Source organism: Hippichthys cyanospilos, chromosome 17 (assembly GCF_059441005.1).
Source record: "Hippichthys cyanospilos isolate Australia breed blue-spotted pipefish chromosome 17, RoL_Hcya_1.0, whole genome shotgun sequence".
NCBI classification, from domain to species: domain Eukaryota; kingdom Metazoa; phylum Chordata; class Actinopteri; order Syngnathiformes; family Syngnathidae; genus Hippichthys; species Hippichthys cyanospilos.
This window is the reverse complement of record NC_142385.1, coordinates 16,893,731-16,909,927: the sequence shown is the minus strand read 5'-3', so window position 1 is coordinate 16,909,927 and position 16,197 is coordinate 16,893,731. Positions and strand designations below refer to the sequence as shown.

Below are 16,197 nucleotides of genomic sequence, written 5' to 3'. Positions count from 1 at the left end.
AGAACTAGGTAACCACTACGCACAAAAGATTCGCTCGAAGGGACGGACGAGGGCCGGCGTGGAGTGTCCCCAAAGGCGCCGCGCGCCCGCGTTTCGGCCCAAAAGAATGACGCCCGACGGCTGAAAATCCCCAAAAGCCGGCGGGAGGGGGTGTCAGAGCGAGCCCGAAGGAAGCCCCGCGTCGGTTGTTTCTCGGCGTCGGATTTTCCCCGGCCCGTTTCCCTTCCGAGTGCGCGCGCCGCGTGTCGGGGTCCGACGGCGCGGCGTCGGACGCGGACGATTTGGACGGCGCTCCCTTTCCGGCCCGCGGCTTCCGAGGCCCGGCCGGGGATCCCGTCTTCGACACCCCCGCCCTCGACGCCGCTCGCGCGCGCTCCAAAGGGGGAGAAGGCGGATGCGGGGAGGGGAGGGGCGGCGGGGGCTCACAGCCCCTGGCGGGCCAGCGAGGCGCTGACCCGGTCGGCGAGCGTGGACAGCTGGGGGGGGTCGACGGCGTCCGGGCTGCCGGACGACGAGACGGCGCTGAGCTGGCGGCCGGGCGAGTCCTCCAGGGAGACGATTTCGGCGCCGTGGTCCGTGCGCGCCTTGGCCGCCTCGCGGAAGTTCAGCTTGCGGCTCTCGATCTGCGCGCCCGCAAACACACCAGAGCCGTCAAGCCGGGCCCGGCCCGCCGCGGACGGCCCGTCGGCACTTACGCTGAGCGGGGAGGGGGGGCGGCGGAGGGGGAGGGGCCGGCCCGGAATTTCTTCCCCTGGGCTGGCTACGCCGTGGGGTGGGGGGGTGGGGGGGATGGGGTGACGCATGCAACACAAATCAACGCAAATGAAAGGCCAAGCCCGAAAACACAAAAAGTGACAGCGGCGGCGAAAAAAACAAAAAACAAACCCCCGAAACAAGCGAGCGAGAGCCTCGGTGAGGTTGTCTGGGCGCGTCCCCTGCCTGCGCTCGACCCGCCCCCGCTCCGCTCCGCTCCGCCCCCTGGCGCTTTGTGGAACTGCTTCGCGTTCGATTTGGGGCTGGCGGAGGAGGACGCGACCTTTGCTTTGCCTTACCTTCTTCTGCCCGCCACCCGGCACGTGGTTGATGTTGCCCAGGGAGCCCACCTTGGACTGCACTTTGAACTCCAGCTTCTCGCTTTTGATCTCCACGTTGCCGCCCCCTGGTGGACGCAGCCGTCAAGGCGGGCCGGCGGCGCGGGCACGCGGGCGCCTCACCTGGCTTGTGGCCGATGTTGTCTTTGGAGCCGCACTTGGACTGGACGCTGCTCAGGTCCACCTTTTTGTGGACGATTTGCACCTGGGGGAGGGGAGGCGGCGTTCAGAGGCGGCAAGGCCCCAGCGCTTTCGCCCTAGGGCTTCGCCTTTTTCCAGCGTCGGTCGCCCGCGAGTCGTCGCGGCGACGACGCGGGCCCGCCCGGCGCTCGCCGGAGGATCGGGGCGCTCGCCGGAGGGGGGGGGGGGGCCAGTTCGGGCGGGTGCTCCTCGAGAAGGGAGGGGGAGGGTCTCGGGCTGTCCGGCGGCCGACCGGCAGCGAGCTACTCACGTTGCCGCCGCCGGGGACGTGTTTAATATTATCTTTGGACCCGCAGCGGGAGCGCACGTTGCTCAAGTCCAACTTCTTGTCCGTAATTTCAACCTGGAAGTCAACATGGCGCAGGTGCCAGTTACCGGGCCCCAAAGCCCCCCCCGCGGCCCGGGCCCGAGCCCCCGTCGCGGGCCCCGCTAGGAAGGAGTCCCCGCCGCCGCCGCCGCCGCCGCCGCCGCCGCCGCCGCCGCCGCCGTCTCACCTTGCCGCCGCCCGGCGTGTGCTTGATGTTGTCTTTGGAGCCGCAGCGGGACTGGACCCCCGTCACGTCCAGCTTCTTGTCCAGGATTTGAACCTGGACAAGAAGAGGCGGAAGGAAGCCGCTCGGCGGCGAAGCCCGACGAGGACGAGTCCGGCGCCAGCTCCGCGGATCGCAGCCTCGGGCGGATCTTGCCACGGGGCGCCACTTACGTTGCCTCCGCCCGGCACGTGCTTGATGTTGTCTTTGGAGCCGCACTTGGACTGCACGTTGCTGTAGTCCACCTTCTGGTCCAGGATCTGCACCTGCGCGAGGAGGAAGGCCCACACGTCAGCCGGCCGCCCCGGGAGACCCCCCCTCCCCCCCCGCCACGACGCGCTAACTTTGCCGCCGCCCGGCTGGTGCTTGATGTTCCCGGTGGACCCGATCTTGGACTTGACGGTCTTGAGGTCGGGCATGGGCGGGGCGGCGGCCAGCGGGGCCTTCAGGGAGGCGGGCGACTTGGGGGAACCGCGCACCACCGCCACCTTCTTCACCTTGTGGGCGTCGCCCGCCGGCTTGCCGGCCGACGCCTGGCCGGACGGGGACTTGGGCGTCCCGGGACTGCTCTGGCCGCTGGCGGCGTCTGCGAGGGAGAGCGGGCGGGGCTAGCGGTCTTTGCGCGAGCCGCGCCGCTTCTACCTGGCTGGGCCCTGCCCGACGGCTGAGACTTCTGCAAGCAACAAAAGGACAGATGAGGACGCCGCCTCGTCGGAGGACGGCGGGGCCATCTCGCCGTACCTTCTCCGGCGCGCCGTTGTCCATCTTGGCGGCGTGAGCTGCGGGACGGAAGGAGAGGACCGGTTCAGGACCCGGGTAAAGCTCGAGACGCCCGCGACTTCAGCGTACCGCCCTTCCAAAACCCAAAACCCAGCCCGTCGCGCCCGGGTTTTGGCTTCCGAACGCCGCCGCCGTTGACTCGTTTGACCTTTGCTTCCCGCCGCGGGTGCAAATTTGCCGAACCGCGTTTTCTTTTGTCGCCAGAGGCGGGTACGAAAAACGGCTGCCGCCGGGGGGGCCCGGGACGGGGATCCGAAAAGAAGGGCGAAAAGAAGAGGGCGGAGCCGCGGTTCTCGGAGAGCCCCGCCAAACGCAGGACGGATGGAACTCACCCGTCGGGACGCCGTTCTCGTGGCGGTGCTCGCCGAGGCTCTGGGCGGCCATCTTGGCGGCAGGGTGTCCGTTGTCGGCGGGGTCCATGCTGGCGGCGGCGGGCGGGGCTGCGCGGGGCGACACGCAAGAATGGAAAGGCGCCCCCGAAAGGAGCCGAAGCGGGAGGCGCTTTCCGGAAAAGCCGCCGCCGAGGAAGGGGGGGCGGGGCGGCTCCTCGCGGCGCTTGACCTCACGTCGCCTTGGGGCGGTTAGGGGGCCCCGCCGTCCCATGATGTCACTCCTCACACCAATGGGGCCTTGTGGAGCCGGACGGCGCGCGCGTGCACGTGCCCCATTTAGCCGCGCTCCCTGACAAAACCGCCATTGAGGCGTCCGCGTGGACGGCTCCGAACAAGACAAACGGGACGGCGCGGGAGGGAGGGAGCGAGCGAGCGTGAAGGAGAAGCCAACCCTGCGGCGACTCGGACGCGGTCGTGCGCCCGAGGCGGCACGCGCCGCCAATCGTCCGAATAAATGTCGGTCGCGTCCTAAATGGAGAAATGGCAAAAGGCCACGTTTTGGGAAGGATGGCGTGCGGGCAGCCTTCGCCGGATGGCAGACGCGGCTTAGTCCAAACGGCTTTTGTTTCGACCGGGTGGTTTGAGCGGGACCTTCGTATTGCCTCGAAAACCGCAAAAGCAACAAGAAGACAGGCCGAGAGCGCGCGAGCGGCCGTCGAAGTCCACGTGTGTTGCTCCACCGGCTCCTCAACGGCGAGGCCCTCCGCGGTCTGTCGGCTCGATGTCTTTCTCTTCTTCGCTCCCGGGACGGCGCGCTGAAAGACGCTCGTTTTTCACGCGTGCCGCCGAGATTTGTCGAGCGAGACAAAGCGCCCGTCGGTGGAGAAAGCCCGCTTTCCATCGTCTCCCCGCACGCCTGACGAACCGGCCCGGCGGCCGCTCGCAAAGACAAAGAGCGCGCACGCGGGCAACCTCATCGGTATTTCTAGGGGAGCCGGGCCGACGACTAGAATGTTCGGGGGGGGGGGCCGGAAGGGGGGGGGGGGCGGTCGGCGTCGGCCATCGTTGCCTGCTCTGCGTGTTCTAGAAGAAAGCGGCGCGCGCTCACGCAGCGGACACGCGCGACACGAGGAGCCGCGCGCGCTAGCCGATGGGCCGGAGAAGCTGCTGGAAGGATGCCGCGTGCACGCGCAAGGCGCTCCGACACAAGGGCGTCGAGCAATGGCAGGTGCGCGTTTTTCAGCTCGATGCGCGCGCGCGCGACCGGAGACGGTGCCTCGCGCGCGCGCGCGCAGGCAAGACGGCACCTCGCGCGGTCGTTCCGCTCGAGCTGGGATCCGCGACGGCGGGCTCGGCTCGGCCCGGTCCCAGTGACGTGGGTTCTCACCTGCGTGCGGTCGGAGACGGCTCGGCTCTGCTCGGCTCTGCTCTGCTCTGCTCTGCTCTGCTCTGGGCTGGACGGCGCGCGCGCAAGCACGGCTCCTCCTCGCTCGCTGTGCACGCTCACGCCGCTGGGAGGCGCGCGCGCGCGCTCGCCCGCTCTCTCGCCCGCTCGCTCGCCGGCTTCCCATCGGCCCCGCCAGTCCGATCGTTTCAATTCATCCCTTCATCGCCGCTCATTTATTTCGCGGGCTCGTCGGTAGCATCTACTTTCAAAGAGAAATAAACACGTGGTTTGGGCGTCTAACGATCTGGAGCGCGCACGGCCTCGGTTTCCCTTGGCGTTGACGCAATCGTGCGTGGAGCCCGCGCCCGCCTTGGCCACCAGGGGGCGGCGCAGTATCAGAGGGAAGCGCGAAGGAAGCCGAATACTGTCGACGCGCGAAGGCCGGCGCGGTGTCCCCGGAGCGCTCGCTCTTCGCTCTTCCTGTCCGCCTCCTTTTCTCTCCAACGCGCCGAAATCGGGCCTTTGCTTCCGCTGCGCGGCGGCACCTTGAAATCGGCTAACCCTTGCGCGGTCGGTCGTTCGAGGTTATTTGACGAACGAACGGCAACGGAGCAAAATAGTCGCTCGTACCTCAGCGAGAAACTTTTGAGACGTTTCGACAGCTGACGGCAACGCCCCCTGCCGGATGGCGGCGCTCTTTACCCGAGCGCGGCGCGCGCCGCAGCGGGCGTCACGTGGTCCCCCCAGGTCCCGCGCAGGTAATGGCGCGGCGGGGTGCGCTGCGCACGCTCGAGCCAGCCGTCCGGCAGGCCGGCCGGCCGGCCGGCGTGCGCGAGGAGGGGCGGGGCTGCGGGCGCTTCGCCGACGTCACGCGCGCGGCAGAGGACGACGACGCAACTGCGGCGGCCCGGTCTCCTCGCGTCCGCTGCTCGTCGACATCCGTCCGTCCCGTGAGTGCGGCGCTCCTCTTGCTCCTCGTCTTCGTCCGTCCGTCCATCCGTCCGTCCTCGCGCATGCCCCCCCCCCCCCTGCATGCAGACACCTTGACCCTCGAACGGCCCTCGGCACGGGACGACGGCGCAGCCGCAACTTTGGCACAAAGTTGTCATCTTCATCATCATCATCCTGCGCCTCGTCCTCACGCAGCGCGTCCAACTCTTCGCGTGACCTCTACGCGCGGGCGTCTCGTGACGTCAGCCAAAGCGGAACACTTGACGGCGAGCGAGCGCGCGACGCGACGACTGCGGGCGCCGGACACGCGCTCGTACGAGGCCAAAAACTAGCCGCTCGCACGCGAGAAACGCGCGCTACGCAAAGGCGACACGTTGCGCGCAAGACGCGCGACGGGTACCGTACTTGCGGAGGGGACGCGGCCGGGCCGTTCCTTCGCATGGGGCGGTCCCCGCTTCTCCGCGCCTTTTGGATGCGGAGGACGGAAACTTCCAAAACGCGCGCTCCGGTATCCGGTCCCAGGACCCCTCCTTCACATACGCGCACACGATCGGCTGTCCCAAAGCTCTTTGTAACCAGCTCGTCCCCCTCTTCTTCAGGCGCCGCCTAGGGGGACCTCGCCGGGAGGTCTCGGCTCGGTCCGACCGATAGAACTTTCCCAACTACCGTCCGCGCAAGGGGCAAGGTCGGGGAAGAGGAGATCATGTCCCATCCCGGCAAAGTCCTCCACGTGTACGTGGAGGTAAGGTCCGACGCCGATCCCGGCGCCGGCGGGCAGACGAAGGGCGGCGCTCGGGACCTCCGCTCCCGGCCGTCCGGCCGAACCCCCGGCGGGCGTCCGGAGCTCCTCCGCCGTTCGCCTTCCCCGGACCCCGGGGGGTCTCGGCTCGGTCCGACCGATAGAACGGAGGGACGTGACGGCGAGCGCTCCGTGGTCTCCTTCAGCTATGTGCACAAGTCCAACGTCAGGACCTTAAACGGTCCGGGGAGCCATCGGGAAAGATCCAAGCCGCTTCGCAAAAGACTCCCTGACCCGTTTTGGTTCGGGAGTCCCGCTACTTCACGCCGTCCTAAAACGACGTTCCGACTTTCGCTTTCCCGACCCGCCGGGGCCGCGCCTCCAAGGGCTTCGGAGGACTCGGGATCCCCGTTACGGAGGATCAAAACGGCGCCCGAGCGCCGGCCGCGGTCTCGGAGCGACCGTCCGACCCGCCGTCGGTCCCGGTCCGGCTCTCTTGTCCGCGACATGGACGCCGACGGGATACGGGCTCGGCGCCAGGGTCCGGCGTCAGAGCGACTCGCCTCGCGGTCCCAAAGCCCCCTTCCCCGCTCCCGGGAAGCCGCCGACTCGGGAGATGGAGCCGCGGAGGGTTTGGACCGGTGGGGTCGCCGCTCCGAACGGTCGACGGCCCGCCGGCTTCGCCCGAAAGAATCCGGACCGGCTTCCCCGCCGCGGAGCCTGAAGACGAACATCCCGGTCCCCGACTCGGCCGCCCGGTCTCCCCCTCTCCGTCCCAGAAGCCCCTCTCCCGTCGGGGACCCCGGCGTGTCCCCGGCCCGCCCCCTCCCACCCGACGGCCCCGGCCCGCGTCCGCCCCGGTACGCCGGCGAAGACCGCTCGGAGGAGGGGCGGAGCGGCCTCCCTTTGGCGGCCCCGGAGGGCGCCGACCGGACTTGCGGCAAGCCCGGTCGGCGCGGCTCTCTCAGCCCGACGGCGCGACGGAAGCGAGCTGAGCGCAGAAGGAGAGAGCGACTCCTGCTGGGCCCCGTGGTCCCGGACTCTCCGGACGAGGACCGCGAGCACCCATCGGAGGCCGCGGGCGGATCCTCGCGCAGCTCCGGCGGAGCGACGGACACTTGGGCCGATCGGGCCCACCTCCGGGGCCGCCGGAGCGGAACCTCCACCTCCGGGATACAGGTGGGACCCGGACCCCGGCCTAAAGCCGCTCCCCGGTAAGGAGTGGTTTCGGTTGGCACGCCGGCGAGGCCGCTTTCTTCTTCTTGTCCGTTTCAGACGGACAGAGCGTCGCCCGTCCTGTCGCTGCATTGTCAGAAGATGGCCCGGGCCAAGTGGGAGTTCCTCTTCGGACCCGAAGAGGGCTGCGGGCCCGCAAGTGAGGCGCAACTCTCATTTACGAGACGGCACGCGTCGCGCTCGCCGGCCACGCCGACGATTGCCCGCCAAAGAGTTGCTCGGCGATCCTTCCCCCCACTGACAAATGACCACAAAGGGACCTAGGGGTCGGATGGCGGGATTGAACGGGCGATCGTCGCGCGGCCCATAGGCTGGAAGTGGGGCGCTCCGGTCCGCTCGCCCCAAAGCGCCGAATCTCAAGCCTTCAGCTCGGTGCAGCATCCCCTTGGACAACAGCGGCGTTCCCCAAAACCCGGAACTAAATAACGGCGGCGTGCCCGCGTTGGCTCAAATTCTTTCTTCTTCCTCACGCAGCCCGGGCGGAGGCCTCCACAGCGCCCCCGAGCGGAAACTCCAGCGAGTCGCCCGCCCTCGCGCCGCCCTCCTCCCCGCCGCCGCTCGCCGCCACTCAGCACGTTCGCCGGGCGTCGGCGGAATCGGCGAGCCCGGGGCGGCGCCGCGAAACGGGCCTCGTTGGCCGGACCCTCAAGTACTCGGAGACCGACCTGGACGCCGTCCCGCTGCGCTGCTACCGCGAGACGGACATGGACGAGCTGCCGACGGACCGGAGGGACGGCCGAGACTCGGCCTTCGGGAGCGACGGGAGCGTGGGCGGCGGCGGGAGTCCTCGCGCTGCGGACCCGGCCGCGCCCAAGGGATGGGCCCGGGAAGATGGCGGCGGAGAAGGGGGCGGGGGAGAGGAGGAGGATGACCACGAGGCGGCCGGCCCGGCCTGGGCGCGAGGAGACGACCGGGTGCGAGAGGACGCGGCGCCGGAAGAGGAGCGGCGCATCGGGAGGTACGTGGTCGAGTGCGACGCCCTCTCGCGCCGTTTCCCTTGTGAGAGCGCCCCCGCGCCGGCCCGGGGCCCGGGGGGTGCCGTTGCTAAATTTGCCCTCGAAGGGGCAAACCTCTCAAATCCTAACGCTGTGATGACGGAGCGCAGAGCGCGGGAGTGTTTCCGGGACGGCCGTCGCGCGGCTCTCAAGTCGCCCGTCTCACCGCGGAGACCCGGCGGCGGCGAGGACGCCTTCAGCCGCCATTTTGAGAGCATCCTGGAGTCGGCGCGGGCCGAGGGGACGTCCTGCCGGGAGCCCGCGCCCCCCGCCGCCGATTCGGACGCCACGCGGGCGCCCTCCAGCGAGAGGCTGGGCGCCGGCCGGGAGGACACGCCCCCCCGGGAGCGGCGCCGCTCGCGGCCGCCAAGGTCGGCTCTCCCGCCGCTTTTCGGGCGCCGGCTAACCGGATGAACCGAATGCGCGGGTGCGCTCCGCAGGGAGGGAACGGTCCCGGCGCCTGACGCGAGGCGACGGGGCGCCGCCGAGCGCCTCGGCAGGAAGTGAGTCACCGCCCCGCCCCGCCGCCGCCCTTCCGCCTCTTTGGCGCCTCTTTGGCGCCTGACTCTTCCGGTGTGGGTCTCCTCGCCTTCGGCGCGGCAGCGAGGAGTCTGGCCGTTTTCCGTCCGACGAGGACCTGCCGCTCTTTGACTTCTCGCATCTCCCTCCGGACCAAGCTCTCAGGTGAAGAGCGCGCGATCGCGCGCGCGCGCGCTCTGAGCGAACGTCGCTCCACGATGCCCTCCGGCGGTCATCTCTGACTTTGGCGTTCAGGGAGATCCTGAGGCGGGCGCCCTTATCGGGGGACGCTCCGGAACGGGAGAGGTCGCTGTGGCATTTTGCCCGCCGTTATTGGCAGTGCGAACGCCGCCGTTTTCCCTCGGAGGGTGAGAGCACGCCGCGCCCTGGCAGATGCCGGCGCGCGCCCCTTTCCTTCAAAGAGGTGACGATCGCTCGGCTCCGTACCGGCGTGGCTGTCAACGGCCCGAAGCGGCCGCCGATCCAAAAGGCCCGCGAGAACGTCGGTGTTGCAAAACGGACCGACTTTAGGGTTTGGTTGGCTTTTTTGGCCACATGGCGCAGCAGAGTCCAAAGATGAAATGCGAGTAGTGAAAACGTTTTTTGGAAGCGTCCGAGACGGTCGCGGACAAAGTGACAAGAAAAACAACATCCGACGTGTCACCGCGGCCCGTTGTCGTGTTCCCGCCGTTTCCTCCAAATAAATGCGAGCTCGCCCAAGTGAAATGTTGCTTCTCTCCTCAGATGGCGCGCAGGCGCTGACGCGCGCCCTCTTGCTGCTCGACGGCAACCCGCACGGCCCGGTGAGTGCGCCCGCCCGCCCGCCCGCCCGCCCGCCACGTCGCCCCTCCCGCACGCGCCAAAGCGACATCCGATCGTCTTCCAAGACGGCCAAGGCGGGAACGTCGCCAGAACTGTTTTTTTTTGTCCCAGTTCGCCAGTTTTCGATGACCCGCCGCTCGCAACGCCTGATTCGCGTTCAGTCGAAACGCTCGTTTATTCAACTCGAAGGTTTGAATTCAGGCGACTTTGGAATTTCACCCGCCAAGTCGCGGCGTTCCGTTCGTACGGCGACAACAAGTCCTAGCGTTAGCGGTTAGCGGGACGCGGTTTTCGGCCGCGAATCCCGTCTCGTGCGGCCACCCGTTGCGGACGGCGCCGTGGCTTTGGTACCTTTGCCGCTCCTTTCTTCTACTTTGCGAAGCGGCGAGGCGTTTGGCAAGGTTTCGGCAAGCTAGCGCTACGTACCGGACCAGAGGTTAGCTGGCGCCACGTCAGCGCGAGGAGACGCCCGCACTTCTGCTAAAGGAAAGGAAAATCGATCTCCGCATCCGGCCGCGGATCCGTTTCCCGTGCGACCCGTTTCCTGGCGCCGGGATTCCGCCCATCCCAAAGGCTTTGATTTTAAGGAGGCGAAAAGTCTCCGTTTTGGTTGGGATTCCTGAAGTCGGGCTTTTAAGCGGAGCCCGCTCAAAAGGCGCGTCGTTGAACCCGATACGCCAAAGGAAGATGGGCTCGGTTTTTCAACTTTTCGCAAAACTCCGTCTGCGTCGGGGTTTGCGGCGCGACCGGACGGTCGGAGGCGGGGACGGGGGGCGCCTTCCCGCGGGCGAAACTTTTGTCGCTCGGGGGAGGCGATGGGACCGAAGCCGGCGGGACTTTGTCGGCGTCCGGCGCGCGCGGGGGCGATGGCGTCATGGTGAAGCGCGGCTGTGCTTTGACAGGACGGGGGCCGGACCACGCCCCGGCCGCAGTTTGCCCGCGACTTGGACGACGGCCCGCGCGTCCCCGAGCGTCCGCTCAAAGTAAGAGCGCGCCGCACCTGGGGCGCGGCCCCGCCCTCCCGCGTCATCTCTTCCTCCCCTTGTGGCCATTTCCCTTCTTTTCCTTTCCCGTTTTGTTCACGCCGCGCCCTACTTTTCTCTTTCGTCCGTTCGATCGGCCTTTTTTTTTCCCTGGCGGCGGCCGGCGGCCCCGGCTCGTTATCTTTCTTTCCGTTCGGCGAACCAGCGCGCCTCCCTTGGCCGGGTCCCCCGAGCGGTTGCCGCGGTAACCCGCCGACGCCATCGAGTCCCCCTCCGCCCGCTTTGGGCTTTCTTCCCCATCGCCATGGAAACAAGGCGGCGGGCTTCCGGCGACGTCCCCCTTGCGAGTCGGTTAGCCGCGCTTGGTTTGCGGCCCCGCTCCTCCTTCCTCCTTCCTCCTTCCATTTTTTTGTTTGCCGCGTTCCACCGGCCTTGGTGAGGGTCCAAGCGCGAAACCGCCTCGGTAAACTTGGCCTCGGCGTCGCCCCCTAGCGCCCATCGCTGCCAACGCACGCGTTCTGATCCCCCGCGTCCACCTCGCTCCCTCGCCCTCACACGCATGGAACGCTCTCTTCCTCGCACTTTTTCTTTCGCTCTCGGATGGGCGCAGGCACAGTCGCCGTCCGACAGGAAGTGGACGCTAAGTCGACGGGGAACATTTGCACCTTCTCTCCCACACGAGCTGCTCGTCACCGCCCGGATGAGCGAAGAGCGAGGGGGGGGGGCTCGAGGGAGGGCGGGAGGGGGGTACGGGGGCGGTACGGGCAGAGAGAGGATGCGAGAGAGAAGGAAGGGGAGCGCGAGGAAGACATTCGTCTGGTGACATTCGACAGCTCCTCGCCTTCTGGTCGCCGTGGCAACACGAGGGGAAAGAAAGAGTGCCAGAGAAATGCCCGCCGGGAAAGAAAAGCAGAGAAACAGGCGCGCGGCGAGCAACAGGAAGCTTCTTTCTCTTTTTTGTCTCCTCCGCGTCGGCCCGTGACGAAAGCGACGCGCTTTGGAATCCCGACGCCGAGCGTTGACGCCCCCTCCCCCCGCCCGGATCTCCGCTCGCAGCCCCTCGCAGAAGTTGCGTCGCGGCCATGGACGCGGGCGAGCAACAGGAAGCTTCTTTCTCTTTCCCGGGCGCCGGCCGGGCCGGCCGCTGATCCGGCCCGCCTCGGCTCGCCTGGCCTCGCCTGGCCTCCCCCCTCCCCGGTTCCGTTCGGCCGTCCGCTCGCCGTTTTGCGACCATGATCGGCGTCAACAGCCTGCACTCGGCGGGACGCCTGCGTTCGCGCTCGCTCTGCACGGTTCGCTACGGCCGCGATTTCCGCATGATGGACCCCTTCCGCTATCCCAGGACGCCGCGCTCCAGATCCCTCAAGCCGCTGGTCTTTCCGGACCTGCTGGGAAAAGCTCAGGACGGCCAGAACCACCCGCAGGCTCGCAAGAGGAGGAAGGTACGGCCCCCGGCTCCGCTGTAGGCCTCCGCCGAGGAGCGGACGCCGAGGGGACCTGGAAGGGCGCCGGCGAAACCCGCGTAGCTAGTTCCTCGCCTCGTATGGACGGAGCGGACCTCCCGCAAAAGCGTTACGTGACGGGACGGACCGCCCGTCGGCCCGCGATCCGCCCGTCGGCCCGCGATCCGCCCGTCGGCCCGCGATCCGCGGCGCCGGCGAAGGAGCGCCGATCCGCGGCTTTGCTGACGCCGCGCTTGTTTCTGTTTCCGCAGGCGCTCTGCAACTCCATCAAAACTCAGAAGCTGCAGTGGACTCTGTAAGTCGCGCACGCGCGCGCTACCGAGGGCGTCCGAAGGCCTCGAGTCGGCCGAGCGCGGGCCGGATCCCGTCAGAGCTCGGGATCCCGAATACGCGAGCCAATTATCCCGCCGGCCGCTTCGGTCGGGGCGCGGCTTTGACCGACGCTCTCCGCCCCCTCCTCGCGATTGGCCGGCGACGTAGTCGCCCAAATGCCAGAAAGGTCTCGCTTGGCACCTTCCCCTTCCCCGCCATTTGGAGGGGAGCCTTCAGCGACCCTCCGAAGACGGGAGAGCAGGAAAGGAAGGGGCGCCGATTAGGCGAGCGCGGCCGGCTGGGCTCGGTTGCCGTGGCGACCGCGCTCTCCCGGCTCACCTGCATCCTCCCACTTCCTCTCCCGGAATAGCTGCCGGAGCGAAATACTTCATCTCCATGACGACGCCGTTTGATGATGTCACATGACCACCTGAGGGGGCGCGTCCCTACCCCGCGCGCGCATGTGTCATTTGCGCGGCGCCGCCAGGCGTAACCGTGGAAACCCGCCGCCTCCCCCATTAGCCCGGGTCGAAGAAGCCGCTCGGGCGGTGCGGCAGTTGCCAGGCAACGGGCCGCGCGCCCGTCGGCCCGCTCGCGCCGGGGCGCGCGGCGCCACCTGCCGAGCTACCGAGCGGGGTCGCCGCGCGGGCGCTCCCCTGGAGCGGACCGGCGCGGCGCGGCGCGTCACTCGAAGGTTTCTCTGACCCTCCCCATCTCCCGAAAAACCCCGCGCGCGCGCGCTCGTGAGCCGCTCCATTTCTGCGTCGCGGTCGGGCGATGCGCCCGCCGGGCGACGCGCGGGCGCCATCTGGGTTTGGGTGACCGGCCGCACGGCCGCGTTTGCCGTCTGCGCAGCGACGAGGAGGAACTGAGGAAGTCCTTCTCGGAGCTCGGGGACAGCCTCTGCGACGCGTCCAGATCGGCTAAGGGCGAAGACGACGGGACGGCGGCGGGCGAGACGGCGCCCTGCGGGACGCCGCTGTACAAGAACGGCTTCCTGGTGCGCAAAACGCACGCCGACTCGGACGGGAAAAGAAGTAAGCGAAAAGCCGCCCATATTCGGCAAAGGGTTTGCGGCGCTTCGCTTTTTTTTTTTGCTTTTCGTGCTTTTGAGTGAAGTGAAGTGAAGCGAAGCGCCGCCAATACTTTCGGGACGTCTTCGAACGGGAGTTTTAATGTCGCGCCGACGGCCTAACGCTTGCGATGGGCGTGCGCGACAGCGCCGAGGGGCAAGCGAGGCTGGAAAAGCTTCTACGCCATCTTGAAGGGGCTCATCCTCTACCTGCAGAAGGTGAGTCAGGCCTCGGCGCCCGCCCGCCCGCGCGCGCCGGCGCCCCGCTGACTCGAAGGCCCCCGGCCGGCGCTCAGGGCGAGTACCGCGCCGACAAGCGGCTGACGGACGACGACCTGAAGAACGCCGTGTCCGTCCACCACTCGCTGGCTACGGAAGCGTCCGACTACAGCAAACGCGCAAACGTCTTCTACCTGCGCACCGCCGACTGGAGGCTCTTCCTCTTCCAGGCGCCGTAAGTCGCTCCGGGACCCGCCGGGCTTCCCACCCATCCGGGTGCGGCGCGACACCGAGGCCCCGCTCCATTTGTTTGGCCTCGGGGGAGTTTGTCGCCGGGCGAGATTTTCCGCGTCCCCGCCGCGACCGCTCCGGGTCGCATTTCTTTCGGGGGGCAGGGGAGGGCACCCTTCCACTTAAGCGATCAGCGGCGTCGGCAACCCGGCGGGGGCGCGCCGTGACGCGGACGACCTTTTCTCACGACAGAAACGCCGAGCAGATGCGTTCGTGGATCGCTTGCATCAACGCGGCGGCGGCCACTTTCTCGGCGCCGTCCTTCCCGCCCGCCCTCGGCTCCTCCCGGGAGAAGTTCGGCCGGCCGCCGTTGCCGGGCAACGCGTCCAAGCTCTCCGAGGTGGGCCCCTCCCCGCGCGCTTCCCCTCCCTTCCGAGCCGACCGCTCGCGCCTCCCCGAATCGGCCGGGGGGAATTGACGCGGCGCGTCTGGGCAGGAGGAGCAGGCGCGTTCCCACGAGGCCCGCCTGCGGGCCGTGTCTTCCGAGCTGGCCGAGCTGCGCGCCCGCCCGCCCGAACGCAAACCCAAAAGCAGACAGCTGGACCAGCGCCGGCAGCGAGACCAGCACCTGCAGTTTGAGGTGCGCGCGCCGCGCGGTCGCCCGGGTCGGCGTCAGACGGAAAAGGGGACTTTCAAAGGATTTCCCGGTTGACGCGGGCGGGGGGAAAACCTTTCGAGCCGGCCGCCCTTAAGGTCGCGGGCTCGGCGCCTTCGCCGCGTTCGGGAGCTCGTCGTTGGATTTTTGGCCTTTGAAAATGGAGGGCGGCGATCGAGAAAGAGGCGAACGACGCGCCAGGGACGCGCCAGGGACGCGCCAGGGACGCGCCGCCTCCGATGACCGTCCGCCGCCGTCCGATTTTGTAGAAAACGCGTTACGAGACCTACGTGGCGCTGCTGCGGGCCAAGATGGAGGCGGGCGACGACGGCGCCGGCGGCGAGACCGACCCGGAGGCCCTGGAGGAGGACCGGGGCGCCCTGCAGAGGGCGCAATCCAGCCCCAGCCTGCGGGACGGCGCCAGACCTCGGCAGGACGTCCAGAGGCACAGCTACAGGCAAGCCGTGAAGAAGTGAGGCCGCTGGTTCTTTGCTTTGGATCCGGCCGCGCCCCCGCCTCCTGGGCCCGGCTCTGCCCGGACGCGACGACGGGAAGGTTCCCGGCCGGCCGGCCGGCGCCGGCTTTCCCTTCGTCTCTCCCGCTCTCCTTTGTTTATACCGCCAAACGTAACTTTGCCTCCTTCCGGCGCGCTCGCTCGCTCGCTGGCTCGCTCGCTTCCCTTTTCGGCCGCCCTGGGTTCTTTTCTTCCGCTCGTCGTCTTGTTGTTTTTGCTCCGGACGGATCCCGGAGGTTCCTCGCGCGGCTCCCGGTACGCGCCGCCCCGGGCGACTTTTGTTGCTTTTTTGCCGTTTTGGGGCCTCTCCGCTTTCGTCGGGGTCTTGAGCGAGACCGTCCGCGCGCGGACGAATACCTCTGAAAACTTTTCTCTTTGCGTCCTTATCGGAGAAAGGTGCCCGGCGGGCTTCTCCCGGGCTTTTCCGCTCCACGGCGGAAAACCGCGAGGACAAAGCCACGTCTTTAAACGGGGCGGGCCGAGAGAGAGCGGCGAGGCAAAACGGTCGGCGGCCGGCTCGGCTCTACTCCATTTCGCCGCCGGCGAGCGAGCGGCACGGTTAGCCTCCGGTCGCGCTGCACATAGGTCGGCGAGTCAAACGCCAAGGTTGCGTCCGATGGGTGCCGCTGCCTTTCTCCGCCGTTTGGATCGGCGGAGCCTTTCTCTGCGACGTCGCCCTTCTTCTCCAACTCCAGTGACTCCGATTTCTTTTCGTACGCGTCTCGTCTCTGTTGCGTTCCTTCGTCCTTCGTGAGTGAGTGCGCATGCGTGCAGAGGACGGGTGAAGCCCCGCCCCCATGTTTGCTCCCGACTTTAGGCGGGGACAGAGGCTGGACAGTTACCATGGTAACCAAAGCGTCCGTGGGTGAATGCGTGCCCTCGGCCCGGCGATTTGGTTTTCCCCGCTCCGCCTCGAGCCGGATGATTGTAAATACTAAATAAAGCATGGTATCGACTCCACTCGGACTTAAGCGTTCACGGCTGCTTTTCTGTCCGTTTGTAAACATTTTCGTCTGGTTGAATAAAAGCTTTTGTTTCTTCTTCGTTGGGAGGTCAAATGCACGCTAGTGCGTTACCTTCACTTGGGGGGTGCGGGGCAGTGCTTGTTTCGTATAACATTTTCGATTTTTCACGTACTTTCATTCGGGCGGGGGTACAAGAGAAA

General features: G+C 67.8%; 2 protein-coding genes across 4 annotated transcripts; one reads left to right on the top strand and one right to left on the bottom strand.

The window, feature by feature from the left end:
* Positions 1-264: 264 nt before the first annotated feature.
* LOC148410059 (microtubule-associated protein tau-like) lies at positions 265-5,317 on the bottom strand. Of its 3 annotated transcripts, XM_088438716.1 has the most exons (12): positions 4,952-5,317; positions 4,322-4,883; positions 2,935-3,042; positions 2,564-2,601; positions 2,465-2,495; positions 2,167-2,408; positions 1,996-2,088; positions 1,787-1,879; positions 1,543-1,635; positions 1,215-1,296; positions 1,053-1,159; positions 265-623 (listed from the first exon to the last, which is right to left on the bottom strand). In XM_088438716.1, the coding sequence occupies exons 2-12, from the start codon at positions 4,503-4,505 to the stop codon at positions 423-425; spliced, it is 1,272 nt and encodes a 423-aa protein (XP_088294842.1). In that variant the 5' UTR covers positions 4,506-4,883; positions 4,952-5,317; the 3' UTR covers positions 265-422. The 3 variants fall into 3 exon arrangements, with proteins under 3 accessions (XP_088294842.1, XP_088294841.1, XP_088294843.1); XM_088438715.1 differs by having other exon boundaries at positions 4,322-5,317; XM_088438717.1 differs by lacking the exon at positions 1,543-1,635 and having other exon boundaries at positions 4,322-5,311.
* On the top strand, positions 5,124-15,998 carry LOC148410058 (PH and SEC7 domain-containing protein 1-like). The gene is given in 17 exon segments (XM_088438663.1): positions 5,124-5,271; positions 5,872-7,190; positions 7,287-7,386; positions 7,722-8,205; positions 8,353-8,613; positions 8,683-8,745; positions 8,846-8,926; positions 9,017-9,129; positions 9,506-9,564; positions 10,486-10,566; positions 12,281-12,324; positions 13,197-13,378; positions 13,562-13,654; positions 13,657-13,867; positions 14,116-14,263; positions 14,360-14,503; positions 14,788-15,998. Coding segments are annotated over 16 exon segments (3,486 nt in total). The 5' UTR covers positions 5,124-5,271; positions 5,872-5,975; the 3' UTR covers positions 14,995-15,998.
* The last annotated feature ends 199 nt before the right edge of the window (positions 15,999-16,197 follow it).

Excerpts from the sequence above, each read along its gene's own strand:
- LOC148410059 (XM_088438715.1), bottom strand. The coding sequence starts at position 4,505 with ATGGGAAGCCGGCGAGCGAGCGGGCGAGAGAGCGGGCGAGCGCGCGCG. Across the intron at positions 2,089-2,166 it reads ACCAGCCGGGCGGCGGCAAA|GTGCAGATCCTGGACCAGAA; the intron begins GTTAGCGCGTCG and ends CTCCTCGCGCAG. Across the intron at positions 1,297-1,542 it reads ACGTCCCCGGCGGCGGCAAC|GTGCAAATCGTCCACAAAAA; the intron begins GTGAGTAGCTCG and ends CCCCTCCCCCAG.